Raw genomic sequence first — 14,498 nt, forward strand, 5'->3', positions numbered from 1 at the left:
TTGATTTTTTTCAAAAGATGTTTTGGAAAATTATTTTGAGAGAGATTTATTTGGAAAACTTGTAAACCAAAAAAGTTTTGGAAAATTTTTTTGGAAAATTTTGTTTGATTTAATTACTTTGGAAAACTTATTTGTAGGGAATTTTTCCCAAAAATTTTTAAGGAATTTTTCTCAAAACTTTTTAGGAAACACAAACCAAATAAGGCCAATAAAATCTCTCTCCTCACCATTTCTTCATCTCAAAGTCTTACTCTATTCCATTGATAACAACCACAGCCCCTCTGTTCAAAGAAAAAACCAGTGTCCCTAGTGTACTCATTACAGGAGAAACTAGAGAGAGAGAGAGAGAGAGAGAGAGAGAGAGAGTTATAAGGAAATGGAGGTGGGTAGAAGAAAGCGCATAACATGGGAGAGCAGAATCAAGAGTGATGAACTCAACGGAGGACTCAAAATCTTCCATGGTGAAGAAGAGAACTCAGAAGAGAGTCGTCCTGAAACCCAGACTGGATTCCAGAGGATTTCTCAAACCCATAATAAATTGCAGAGTTTAGGCAAGTTTTCACTGATGGATGGATTTGATTTCTTTTTTCATTTTTTTGGATGCTACTTCACTTACTATACCTCTCCATTTTCAAGCATTCATTTTGTGATGTTTGTTAAATTTTAACAGTTGATTTGGTTATGTGGAGAGATGTCTCAAAATCAGCATTCATGTTCGGTATTGGAACATTTATCATAATTGCATCATCTTACACCAAAGATATCAATATCAGGTCAGAAATAATACTCCAAGCTCATATGACACAACACAACTACTCTAACCATGCTCATTATCCAATTTTTCTTGTTCATTTTACTCATCCCCTGTTCCAAAACAGAGCACAGAGCTAAAACACTCTTTCATGATTTTACAGCTTCATAACTGCGGTTTCTTATCTGGGTCTTGTCTATCTTGCTGTAATCTTCTTATTCAAATCCATTATTTGCAGGTAATTTATTAAATGAAGAACTTTAGATAAATGAAAAAGAGCAAAATAATTACAAATTGATTAGGTGCAAGGGAGAACTGTGTCATTTTCGCACAGTTCTCACTTATTGATTTTCGATTATTTGTCTGTTTCCTATTCATCTGAAACTCCCTTTATTCTTTTTTATTTTTATGGGAAAGTTCATTTACCACATAGGAGTTAATTAAAGACTTGTTTGATGGTTTCTTTTTTCTTTTTTTTTTGCTATAATTTTGGAAAAAAAATAACAGGGGAGTTATAGGAGGAGATGATACAAACCAAGACTACATTGTTGGGGAAGAAGAGGCAGTATGGTTAGTAAAAATGATTCTTCCTTATTTGAATGAGTTTCTTCTAAAGTTCAGAACCCTTTTTTGTGGAGATCCTGCCACTACAATGAAGGTGAGTTTCATTTCACTCATTTTCTATAGTTTATCAAGTAACAATGCTACATACTCAGAAAAAATATCAGAATAATGTTTAAAATTTGAATCTATAGTATAGATTTAAACTTGATCCTATATATTACTTTCGAAGTGAATTTGATCTACTCAATAGGAAGTTTAGACAACTTTTTTTTCCTTTTCTATAGTATAGATCTCCAGTATTCTTTCTTCTTGTTGTTTTATTGTTTTTAAATGTGATCTTGTCAGTTGGCAATCATGCTGTTTGTTTTGGCGAAGTTTGGCAGCACCATAACTATTTGGAAGATGGCCAAATTGGGTGAGTTATGATTTCATTTTAATTTTCAAAATGGAGATTGTTATTTACACCTCTCACTGGCTATTCACACTCCATATTGTGTTTTCGTTAAGAACAAAATTTAAAGGATAGAAAACAAAAGTAGAGTATGAATAGTAATTTCCATAAAAATTTGGGTGCTAAATTTGTTGGCTAATCTTTTTTATTCATCATTTTAGTGGAGTTAAAAGTCTATTTTGCCTTGGCCCAGTGGCAATATAGGTGTTACATTGGAGACTCATCAATTATAAATAAAATTGTAAAGTGTGTTTGTATTACGAATTTGGGATGAGATTTGGAAAAAAAAAATGTAAAAGAAATTTTAATGAAGTGTAAGTTAAATTTCTGCTTAATGTTTTTTTTTTTTTTCAAATTCCTGATCTAGAGACGGTGTAAACTAATTAAGTTGAATAATAGTGTTTAAATTGTTGTTCAAAAAAAAGATTGTTCAAGCTTAATTTAAAATTTTAATGAATGAATTTTAAAATGTGCAAATTTAACTTGTTTATCTTTCGATATAATCTCAAACGATATTTAGTCGAATTGAATTTGAATGTATAAATGTGCAAATTTAATTATTTCTTTTACAACGTATATAAATTTATTGACTCGATATAAAAAAAAGTAACATTTTCAAAATATGTTTATCTTTGCAAAATAAATTAGGTTAAAAAAAGCTTAAATCATTTTACAATTCTCACTATCAAAGAAATAATCATTGTGTTTGGTTTTAATTTTTTAGATTTAATTTTTTGAAAATTGAATTTTTAATTTTCTTTATTTTAGTGAATATTTTTAAAATTTTAAACAATTTTTTTACTTTTTTTAAATGCACTTTATTTAGATGTATCTAAAAAATAAAATATTTATAAATAAATATTTTAAAAAATCAATAAATACACAAGAATATGAAAAATGTATTGAATTTTTTAATTTTTTTTAATATTTTTGGTATTTAGTGAGTTTTTTAAATATTTTTTTACGAATATTATATTTGTTAAGTGTATTTATGTTACGTGTATTTAAAAATTAAAAAAATTAAAAAAATTACTTTGAATATTTAAAAAAAATTAGTGAAAAAAAAAGAAAAGAAAAATAAAAAAAATTCAGTGCGTTTGGTTTCAATTTTTTGAATTAAGTTTTTTAAAAATTGAGTTTTTTGGTTTTCGTATTCTTTTGTTTTTAGTGAATATTTTTTAAATTTTAAATATTTTTTTTTTACTTTTTTAGATACGCCTTAGTTAGATGTAACTAAAAGGTAAAAAATTTGTGAAAAAATATTTTAAAAAATTAATAAATACATAAAAATATAAAAATGGTACTGAATTTTTGAATTTTTTTTTATATTTTTGGTATTTAGTGAATTTTTAAAATATTTTTTTTACAATTTTTTTACTTTTTAGGTGTATTATGCTACGTGTGTCTAAAAAGTAAAAAAATTGCTTAAAATATTAAAAAAAATTAATAAAAACAAAAAGACACGAAAAATAAGAAAATATAACTTTTTAAAAAGTGCTTTTTGAAAAATAAAAACAAGCTTAATTTAAAAAAAAAATAAATCTTAAAAATTCAAATCAAACAAGTTGCATAATTTTACTAATTGGCATGATCTATTGTGGGATCCATGACAATTGTTAAAAATTTGTTAAAATATTAGTTAATAAAATTTAAATAATTATACAATAACTCCAATTTGAAACACGAGGAATGTGACACAAGTTTAATCTTAATGTAGCATTTTTACATAATTTTACGTGATAAATATTTCTTGGGTATCCTATAAATGCTTATTTTTGCTTGATAATTTTCTCCAATTTTTTCTCGAAAACCAAATAGATCTAACCAAAATGTTAAAATTTTCTGAGCATTATTTAATTATTTATATTATGGACTGTCGTTTTGCGCTGACTCTATGTGTGGTGTGAACAGGGTTTTTTGGAGTATTCAGCTTACCAAAGATATGCTCATCCTATTCCAGTGACCCTGGTGTACTCATTACAAGAGAAACTAGACAGAGAGAGAGAGAGAGTTATAAGGAAATGGAGGTGGGTAGAAGAAAGCGCACAACAAGAAATGGTGTGGTGGCAGGTTCTGTTTGGGAGAGCAGAATGAAGAGTGATGAAGTCAAAGGAGGAATCAAAGTCTTCAATGGTGAAAAAAAGAACTCAAAATTGGTTTCAAATAAATCTTTGGATGGTCCAAGCAAAAATTTAGATGGGTTGGGTGATGGAACTGGGAGGAATTCATTTGAATTGAAGGTGGCGAAACCGGAGTCGAACGAGGCTTTTGTTGAGTCTGTTGTGGCAATTGAGAAGAGCCCAGTTGGAATTGCGGAGACTAGATCTGATGAAACTAGAGAGAGAGAGAGAGAGAGTTATAAGGAAATGGAGGTGGGTAGAAGAAAGCGCATAACATGGGAGAGCAGAATAAAGAGTGATGAACTCAACGGAGGACTCAAAATCTTCCATGGTGAAGAAGAGAACTCAGAAGAGAGTGGTGACAAAAGTTTGAGACCAAAACCAAGTCCTATTAGGGTCAGTGGCAAGAGGAAGACATGGAAATCTGAGAATTCTGATGGTCTTGGGAGAAGCCCAATTCAGATTGCAAGGCAAAGATCTGAAATAAACAAGAATTTGGATGTACAATGTAAGGAGTTGAGTGTGTCTACTAATGGAATCAAGAAAAACCCAGTTCAGTCAAAGAAATCAAGATCTGAGCAACTAAGTGTGTCTGTTAATGGAATTGAGAGAAGCCCAATTCACAAAATGAAGACAAGATCTGAGGAATCTAAGGAGTTAAATGTGTTTGTTGAAAGAACTGAGAGAAAGCTAAATCAGGTTAGGAAGGCAAACTCTGAATCCCAGAAGTTAGTTGGTGAATCTGATGATGGAAACGAGAGGAATTTAGTTCAATTGAGGAAAGTGAAGCCAGAGTCCAACAAGGCTTTGGATGAATCCGTAGATACAAAAGCAAAATTGGTTTCAAATAAATCTTTGGATGGTCCAAGCAAAAATTTAGATGGGTTGGGTGATGGAACTGGGAGGAATTCATTTGAATTGAAGGTGGCGAAACCGGAGTCGAACGAGGCTTTTGTTGAGTTTGTTGTGGCAATTGAGAAGAGCCTAGTTGGAATTGCGGAGACTAGATCTGATGAAACTAGAGAGAGAGATAGAGAGGGTTATAAGGAAATGGAGGTGGGTAGAAGAAAGCGCATAACATGGGAGAGCAGAATAAAGAGTGATGAACTCAATGGCGGACTCAAAATCTTCCATGGTGAAGAAGAGAACTCAGAAGAGAGTGGTGACAAAATCTTCCATGGTGAAGAAGAGAACTCAGAAGAGAGTGGTGACAAAAGTTTGAGACCAAAACCAAGTCCTATTGGGGTCAGTGGCAAGAGGAAGACATGGAAATCTGAGAATTCTGATGGGCTTGAGAGAAGCCCAATTCAGATTGCAAGGCAAAGATCTGAAATAAACAATAATTTGGATGTACAGTGTAAGGAGTCGAGTGTATCTACTGATGGAATCAAGAAAAACCCAGTTCAGTCAAAGAAGTCAAGATCTGAGCAACTAAGTGTGTCTGTTAATGGAATTGAGAGAAGCCCATTTCACAAAATGAAGACAAGATCTGAGGAATCTAAGGAGCTAAATGTGTTTGTTGAAAGAACTGAGAGAAACCCAAATCAGGCTAGGAAGGCAAAGTCTAAATCCCAGAAGTTAGTTGGTGAATCTGATGATGGAAACGAGAGGAATTTAGTTCAATTGAGTAAAGTGAAGTCAGGGTCCACTAAGGCTTTGGATGAATCCGTAGATACAAAAGCAAAATTGGTTTCAAATAAATCTTTGGATGGCCCAAACAAAAATTTAGATGGGTTGAGTGATGGAACTGGAGGGAATTCATTTGAATTGAAGGTGGCAAAATTGATATTAAAATTTGAATCTATGGTATAGATTTAAACTTGATCCTATATATTACTTTTGAAATGAATTTGATCTACTCAATAGGAATTTTAGACAACTCTTTTTTCCTTTTCTATAGTATCATAATTTGAATCTATAGTGTAGATCTGCAGTAATTCTTTCTTCTTGTTCTTTTATTGTTTTTAAATGTGACCTTGTCAGTTGGCAATCATGCTGTTTGTTTTGGCGAGGTTTGGTAGCTCCATAACTATTTAGAAGATGGCCAAATTGGTTTAGTTATGATTTCATTTGAATTTAAAAAATGGAGATTGTTATTTACACCCCTCACTGGCTATTCACACTCAATATTGTGTTTTGGTTAAGAACAAAATTTAAAGGATAGAAAGCAAAAGTAGAGTATAAATAGTAATTTTCTTAAAAATTTGGGTGCTAAATTTGTTTACTAATCTTTTTTATTCATTATTATTCATCATTTTAGTGGAGTTAAAAGTCTATTTTGCCTTGGCCCAGTGGCAATATAGGTGTTACATTGGAGTCTCATCAATTATAAATAAAATTGTAAGGTGTGTTTGTATTACAAATTTGGGATGAGATTTGAAGAAAAAAAAAGATGTAAAAGAAATTTTAATGAAGTGTAAGTTAGATTTTTGCTTAATTTTTTTTTTTTTTTTCAAATTCCTGATCCGGAGACAGTGTAAACTAATTAAGTTGAATAGTAGTGTTTAAATTGTTGTTCAAAAAAAAGATTGTTCAAGCTTAATTTAAAATTTTAATGAATGAATTTCAAAATGTGCAAATTTAACTTGTTTATCTTTCGATAAAATCTCAAACGATATTTAGTCGAATTGAATTTGAATGTATAAATGTGCAAATTTAATTATTTCTTTTACAGTGTATATAAATTTATTGACTCGATATAAAAAAAGTAACATTTTCAAAATATGTTTATCTTTGCAAAATAAATTAGGTAAAAAAAAGCTTAAATCATTTTACAATCTCACTATCAAAGAAATAATGATTGTGTTTGGTTTCAATTTTTTAGATTTAATTTTTAAAAAATTGAATTTTTAATTTTTTTTAATTTTTAGTGAATATTTTTAAAATTTTAAATAATTTTTTTTAATTTTTTAGATGTACCTTACTTAGATGTATTTAAAAAATAAAATATTTATAAATAAATATTTTAAAAAATCAATAAATATACAAGAATATGAAAAATGTATTGAATTTTTAATTTTTTAAAAAATATTTTTGATATTTACTGAATTTTCTAAATATTTTCTTTTATAAATATAATACTTGTTAAGTGTATTTAGAAATTTAAAAAATTAATTTAGAATATTTTAAAAAATTAAGTAAAAATAAAAAAATATGAAATATAAAAAAATTAATTTTTTTAAAAGTGAATTTTAAAAATTCAAATCAAGCAAGCTGAATAATTTTATTAATTAGCATGATCTATTGTGAGATCCAATGACAATTGTTAAAAATTTGTTAAAATATTAGTTAATAAAATTTAAATAATTATACAATAACTCCAATTTGATACACGAGGAATGTGCCACAAGTTTAATCCTAATGTAGCATTTTTACATAATTTTACGTGATAAATTTTTCTTGGGTATCCCATAAATGCTTATTTTTGCCTGATAGTTTTCTCTAATTTTTTCTCGGGAACCAAACAAATCTAACCAAAAAGTTAAAATTTTCTGAGCATTAATTATTTAATATTATGGACTGTCGTTTTGCGCTGACTAGTAGATGTGGTGTGACAACTGGGTGTGGTGTGCACAGAGTTTTTTGGAGTATTCAGCGTACCAAAGATATGCTCATCGTATTCCACGCTCATCACTGCCTACGGTAATAACACTCTCCACTATGCTTACTTTTTGTAATTCTCAAGCATTGTTTATGAAGGGTTGATTTTGAGTAATGACAGGGATAATGAAGAAAATATTATAAGGATGGTTATGGAAGATTTTTCATTGTGAGATTATATATGTAATAAAATATTATATATTAATTAAAAAATGAAAAAATTTTATGAAATATTTTATGATTTTTTTTTATGAACTCTAATATTATTCGTTGATTTTAACCTAAATTTTTTTTAAAAATCATTAAATAAGTAAAAAAAATTAGTAAATTATATAAAAATGTCAAAGATTTCTCCTTTTTTTCTCTCTATTTTTTTTTTAAAATTTTTTCATAAAAAGTCAAAAAATCATTTCAAAAATACTATTTTTTTTCCTAGTAATTCTAGAGACTTAAAAGATTTATTAAATGTCTCACGTGGGTGTAACACACATAAGACCCACATGGTATGAATCTTACAGCCATGTGAGACATTTGGTAGAATTTTTTTGATAAATCTTTTGGGAGTCTCTAGCATTTTTCTTTTTTATCTCATATTTTAGTAAAAAATTCAAAAAAATAAAATAAAATAACATGTTTCCAAACGAGCTTTTAGAGCTCGTTTGGAAATTGACTATTTAAATTAATTTTTTACTAATATTTTATTAAATACATATAAAAAAGTAAAAAGAATGATGTGATTGAAAGTTTTGGTTATTTTTGTGCAAAACTTGCTTTCCAAACGGAGGAAGCAAAGCGGTTAGGAAAGAATATTAGATCCCATAATTTTAATCAATTAATAACAAATTATGACACTATTTGAATTTGTCCCACGACTAGTGCATAATTTTATTTATTTATTATTATTGGTAAATTACCATAAACCTTCTTAAACTATATAATTAATTTGTCATTTGTCCCTTTGAACTTCAAAATGTAACAGTTAACTACTTTGAATTATCATCATTTTACACTCAATACATTTTGTTAGGATTTTGTCTTGGAATTTTAACGAAATCAATTCATGTGTGAAATACATGATACACTTATTATTTTTTAGAATAATAATATCCGTTATTGATTTTTTAAAAGCAATGATACTCTTATCTAATAATTTCATTTGTATTTTGTCTTTTTTATCTTAGTGGTAAAGTGCAAACAAAATCACTAGATAAATACATTATTGCCCTAAAAATTAAATAAATGTGTGATGTGCTTTATATATGATTTGATTTTGTGTAAATCCCTAACAAAATTCTAATAAAAAAGATTAATTGTAACAAGATAATATTTTAAGGTGGTTTAACTGTTGAGTTTTGAAGTTTAGAGGAACAAAAAGCAAATTGGTCATAATTTAAGTTTATTATAATTTGCTCTTTATTTATTTATTACCTTCTTTTTTAGTATTTTTTAAGTGAAGAATGTATAAAATCTCTAAATAAAAATTCATATAATTTGATGTACAATAATTTTAAATGATAAATGTTAATTTTTGATTTGTCAATCATAAAATTTTAACTCTTTCTTAAATCATTGTGGATGGATTTAAAATTATTAATTATAAATTTTTAACATTTGTCAACAAGTATGTGTATGATAGTGCAACATTAGAGTATGGTATTGTTTGGTGCAATTTATCTGAGCGGCTTATAATTTTTTTTTATTTATTCTGAGAGTCTATGCTAGATTGTTTAGTATAGTTTTTGCTTATAATTTATTAATAAGAAATAACTTAAATAAGTTTAAAAAAAGACTAATTTCGATTTTTTTTTTTAACTTCTACGTTTTTGCTTATAATTTATTAATAAAAAATAACTTAAATAAATTTTAAAAATTAATTTTTAATTTTTTTTAATTTCGACTTTTAAATTATCAAGTTTTAATTTATAAGTAAACATTCGTATAAACCACACCATTGAATTTATCACAAAGCATTCTATGCTCTACCCCAGCCAGTGTGAGTCAGTGTGATATCTACTGGTTGTTTTGAGAAGTTGGCTAAAAGTTAATTCTTTTAATTTTTTTTAAAAATGTGTAAAAAATAAAAAAGGTGATATGATCCAAAATAAATTAAAAATTGACTTTTGGCTTTTGTGAGACTTACATTATATTGTTTGGTTGTAATTTTTATTATTTAGATTATATTCTAATAGTCATTCTATCAAACAAATTTGACGTATTTTTTAATTCCCAACTAATTACGCAATACATACATATAATTGAGATTATATATTTCCATATTTATCGTAAAATAAATGTGAACAAGAGGTAATTATATATCTCACTAATTTAGATGGATAATTAATCTTACACTAATATCATGGGTTGTTAATCTTTTCATTATTAATTGTGCTAATCAAACATACCCTATGAATATAGATTTAATAATGGGCCTCTAAGCAAATACATATGGATGAGTTTTTTTTCATATATATATTAAAAAAAAAAACATCTTATTCACTAAAATCAATCTTTTGAACTCGGTTCAAGTGTGATGAATTTTATATATAAAGGAAAAAGAAATTTATTTTCTTGTATATATTATGTTCATTTGACATTAGAATTTTACAAGAAAAATTTAAATTTAACAGTTCATTTACCAAGAAAACAAAAGTTACAGGAAAGTTTAATTTTTTTTGGTTAAGATTTTCACAATGCAAAATCTACACATATGGATCTCATAAGTTTCTTACTGACCTGAACAATAAAATTTATGTGGAAAATTTGATTTTTTTGTAATTTACATGAAAACATATTTTATATGAGAGCGGTCTTCTTTATTCATTTATTTATTTGTTATTATAGGTAAATTTTGGATTGGACAATTGAGAGACGTTTGGGAATCATGCTCACACAAGAAGGCTGTGGCTTTTGGCATCTTTGCCCTTGTATGGAACCTGTCATCGGTCGTAGCTCGCATATGGGCAGGTAAGGACACTTTTGTCATTTCATTCATACCTATATATACGCATGAATAATAGTAAGTACATATAATAATGCATACTCTTAGGTTTTCTATAAAAAATAATGTATAGTATATGTATTTTTCATCCCAAGTTCTCTCAACATAAGTAGTTTCGTGAAGTCGACAAATCTTAAAAACACATAAACATAATATTAGATTTAGTTAAATTTTGATAATCGTATGGTTATTATACAGTGTTTAACTGAATGCCTTGATTCGTGCAAAAACATATCAAACTTTTTTTTGTTACGTATTGTTTATCCATTTGAGTCATATAATTGCATTTAGAAATTGACTATTTTAATTGATTTTTTGACTTCTTAAGAAAAGATATACAGAAAAATAGAGAGCGTGATGTGAAATATAGCTTTTTGAAACATTTCAAAAATATCACAAAATAAAAAAACATTTCAAACTTAATTTAGAAAATATAGCTTTTTGAGCATATTTTTTAAGCTGAAAAAATAAATAAACTAAAATTAAAAAATATATATATATATATATATATATATATATATCTTAACTTTTTAAATTACAAGTACTTAAACATGAAATTTCAAAATTTAAACTAAAAAAATGCAAATAAATTTTGTAAAATAAATAACACATACATAAATTGTTGATAATATTTTTGGGTTTTTCTAACATGCATTATTGATTTACATCCCATGCAGTGTTCATGTTATTTGTGGCGTTCAGATGTTATCAACAATCACTTGTGAGAGATGATTGGGTAGAGGATGAAGCGAAATGTGAGACCACGTGTCAAGTGCAGATTGGAGGACAAAGACAAAGGCGTAGGCCTACCTTAGTGGAATTAAAAGAAAGAAAATAAATAAATAAAAAAAGGTTAAAGAATGCACACACACTAGAGTTATTATAACTAAAGTAGTTGTGCCACTGATTTGATCTAATTATCTTATATAAGAGAATAATATTTAGCCTCTTTTTTGCATTTTTAATTCTTTTTATTTCTTATTATTACTGTTTTTGGTGTACATATTTTGTATGGTGACACTTAATTCTCAATTAATATGGTGATATTACATGCACCAATTAATATACACACTAGTATACCAACTAGTGTTATGTCATTATTACTGACCTCACCTATTATACAAATTACAAATATTCAAAATTTATAAAATTATGACATATCATTTGTTAGTATACTAGTTAATATATTAATTGATACATATATCATTATTCCAATTAATATAAGTGTTGTAGTGTGTAGACCTCAATAATGGCTTTTGTACATTAGTGTGTACAAATAGATTTGATGATGTAAATTCAAAATTAGTGTGTCTTAAGATACAATTAGAAGAATTAATTTGATTCACATTTTTAAATTTTACATAAATTTCTATTTTTTTAATTTAAAATTATTTTTTAATATTTATTTTTGTCAAACTAATTTATATTTTAAAAACTAAACCAAACAAAGTGAAATAATACATCTTTTCAAAATTGTCAAGTAAATTTTTTTTTTGCTAAACTAACTTTAAGTTTTGTTTAAAAAACACAAAAGTTATAAAGTTAACCAGATAAGCGGATTATTACTTAAAAAAATTTGAGACAAACATTGGACCAATTTAAAAACAAAATAGGTTCATTCTAAATAATAAGAGTAATGCTATATATGATATAATTTTATATTTTATTCTATTTTTCTCATACTAAACAAAAAAGATAATATTTTTCAATTTAAACATGACATGATGAGGTTCACATTAAATGTGTAGGTGATTCTATCCTTGTGTTTAGAAGTGAAGAAAAAAAAAATAATAATCGTAAATTACAGTGACCTTTCATAAGGTTGGGTGAAAATATAACAATTTTTATAATTTTGACATAAGTATACTAATTTTTATTTTAGTAAGGTTAATGGATCAAAATTAGGATAGATGGTGTGAAAATGTAAAAAATAAATAAATTGAAATATAAAAGTAGATGACAATAGCAAATATTTCATTATATAACTAGCAAATAATTAAAGCTTCGTTTGGGATATGGGTTGATTTTTTAATTTTTTAACTTTTTGACTATTAACCTGATGTTAAAAAATCTCGTTTGGAAAGTGTTTTTTTGGCTTTTTTTACTTTTGTAAGAGAAAAAAAAAAAACATGATTATGGTTTGAATGTAACAATTTTTAGCTTGGGGCTAAAAGGCCTATTTTGACTTTTGAATAATACTATATGCACAAATTAGTGTACTAACTAGTGTACAAATTACAAATACTAAAAACTTATTAAATTATGTCACATTATCAATTGATACACTAATTAGTATATTAATTGGTGCATGTAGCACCATCGTTGTCTTTTTGTAACTATTTTATCCCTGAGCAAGGATCCTCTAGAGTTTTTCTTCCCTAAAGTTTCCTAGAGTGGTGTGTTGTATGGTTGAGATTTAATGACAAGTCACATCAATTTTTTAGCATTAAATCTCACCCATACAACACATCACTTTAGGAAACTTTAAGAAAAAAAAACTCTAGAAGATCCTTGGTGTTTATCCCTAACCAACCCCAACCCAAACCCAACTTCCCAAATGATTATTGATAAAAATAAAACTAATTAATTATTGAACTTAAAAAATTATGAAACTATATTTTTATGTCAAAATTATAAAATATAGGGATATTTACACATAAGTTCTAATTTATGAACTTATACTTTATTAAGTTCTAACTAAGATTTTTTTGGACCTTCAAATTCCATTAATTTCTTAATAGTTGAAGTTGTCTTGTTTGGAAAGAAAAAGCTCTAGGCTTTTTGGCTAAAATAGCCACACAAAACGTTATGCGATAAAAAATCGAAATATTACAACATTCAATAGCTATTATAAGATATAAAAAGAATAATTCTTAACTCAAGGATGGTTGATTGGTGTGATGGAAGGAAATATTACAGTTATAAGATATAAAAACGTTAATTAACTCATGGGGAGTCTACTGGGGAAGTGGAGGACTCATGAGGGTAGGCTAAACTACAAGATACAAGGCTATTGGCTGTGCTTTTCTAAATGTCTTGTAATAAAAAATAAATATTACAAAAAGTTATAAGAAATCTTAACAGCGTGTATCAAATATAAAAAAAAAAAATGTTATGGACCTAAATGAATTACTAAATATTTTATTAAATCTCTTATATAAGTGTGGAATCTACACATATTACATGTGGGTGGATCTCACATACATGTAAGAAATTTGATAGGATATTTGATAATTCATTTAGATTACCAAGCGTAACTCCAAATAAAATCTATAAAAAAAAATGGTGCATTAAATGCATAGTAATTGTGGTAGGGGAGTAGCTATGTTCATCACAGTGGTGTTAGTTGACACCACTAAATTTCAAAAAATAAAATAAAATAAAATTAGTTTTGAAAACAATTTTTAAGAGGCTCAAAATCTAAAATTTATTTGGTTCATAATTTTCTCAAAACTATTTTCAATCATTTTTACTATCTCATCTCTCCTTCTCTTATATCATATATATATATATATATATTGATGATACAGGCCGTCCCGGGTGGATGGGTCAGGCCGGCCCAGGTTCTTCAGGTTTTGGTTTCGGGTGATGATTCCGTCAGATGACCTGCAAGCAAGTCCAAAGGGGAGCGGGGCAGTCCCCCAGTGAACCCTCCGGCGAGAGAATTAGTAGGAGGAAGACCGGAAAAATGTAGTGAAGAAGATGGAGAAAATGAAAACTTAACCTTATTCTTGTGCTTCTCTTGTTGCTTATATCCTTTGGTAATCATTTCACTGTCCTTTGTGACGTGCCCCCCTCTTCGCCGAAAGCCTGTGCCGTAGCTTACCTTGTTCAGGGTGAGGGGGCTCTGTTCCGACGGGGAGGTGTTGTCGTAATAAATGCTGTGATGGGCTGCATTAATGGTGATGTGTTGTGGCAATAACTCTGCAGATCTTTGTCTGCTGATGTGGCCTGTGTCTCATCTGTCATGTGTCCAAATGCCCTTGGGTGATACAGTCCAGGTGGACTCCAGCT

General features: G+C 27.8%; 1 protein-coding gene across 1 annotated transcript; it reads left to right on the forward strand.

Moving 5' to 3' along the window:
• Positions 1–376: 376 nt before the first annotated feature.
• Positions 377–11,430, forward strand: LOC114267393 (uncharacterized). Its single transcript, XM_082907546.1, has 10 exons — positions 377–551; positions 671–773; positions 915–989; positions 1,259–1,409; positions 1,661–1,730; positions 3,678–5,692; positions 5,870–5,903; positions 7,463–7,528; positions 10,328–10,450; positions 11,162–11,430. The coding sequence occupies exons 1-10, from the start codon at positions 377–379 to the stop codon at positions 11,320–11,322; spliced, it is 2,973 nt and encodes a 990-aa protein (XP_082763672.1). The 3' UTR covers positions 11,323–11,430.
• Positions 11,431–14,498: the final 3,068 nt, after the last annotated feature.

The sequence above is a fragment of the Camellia sinensis genome, chromosome 2, assembly GCF_055761805.1.
Source record: "Camellia sinensis isolate YWXY chromosome 2, ASM5576180v1, whole genome shotgun sequence".
Classification (NCBI taxonomy): Eukaryota; Viridiplantae; Streptophyta; class Magnoliopsida; order Ericales; family Theaceae; genus Camellia; species Camellia sinensis.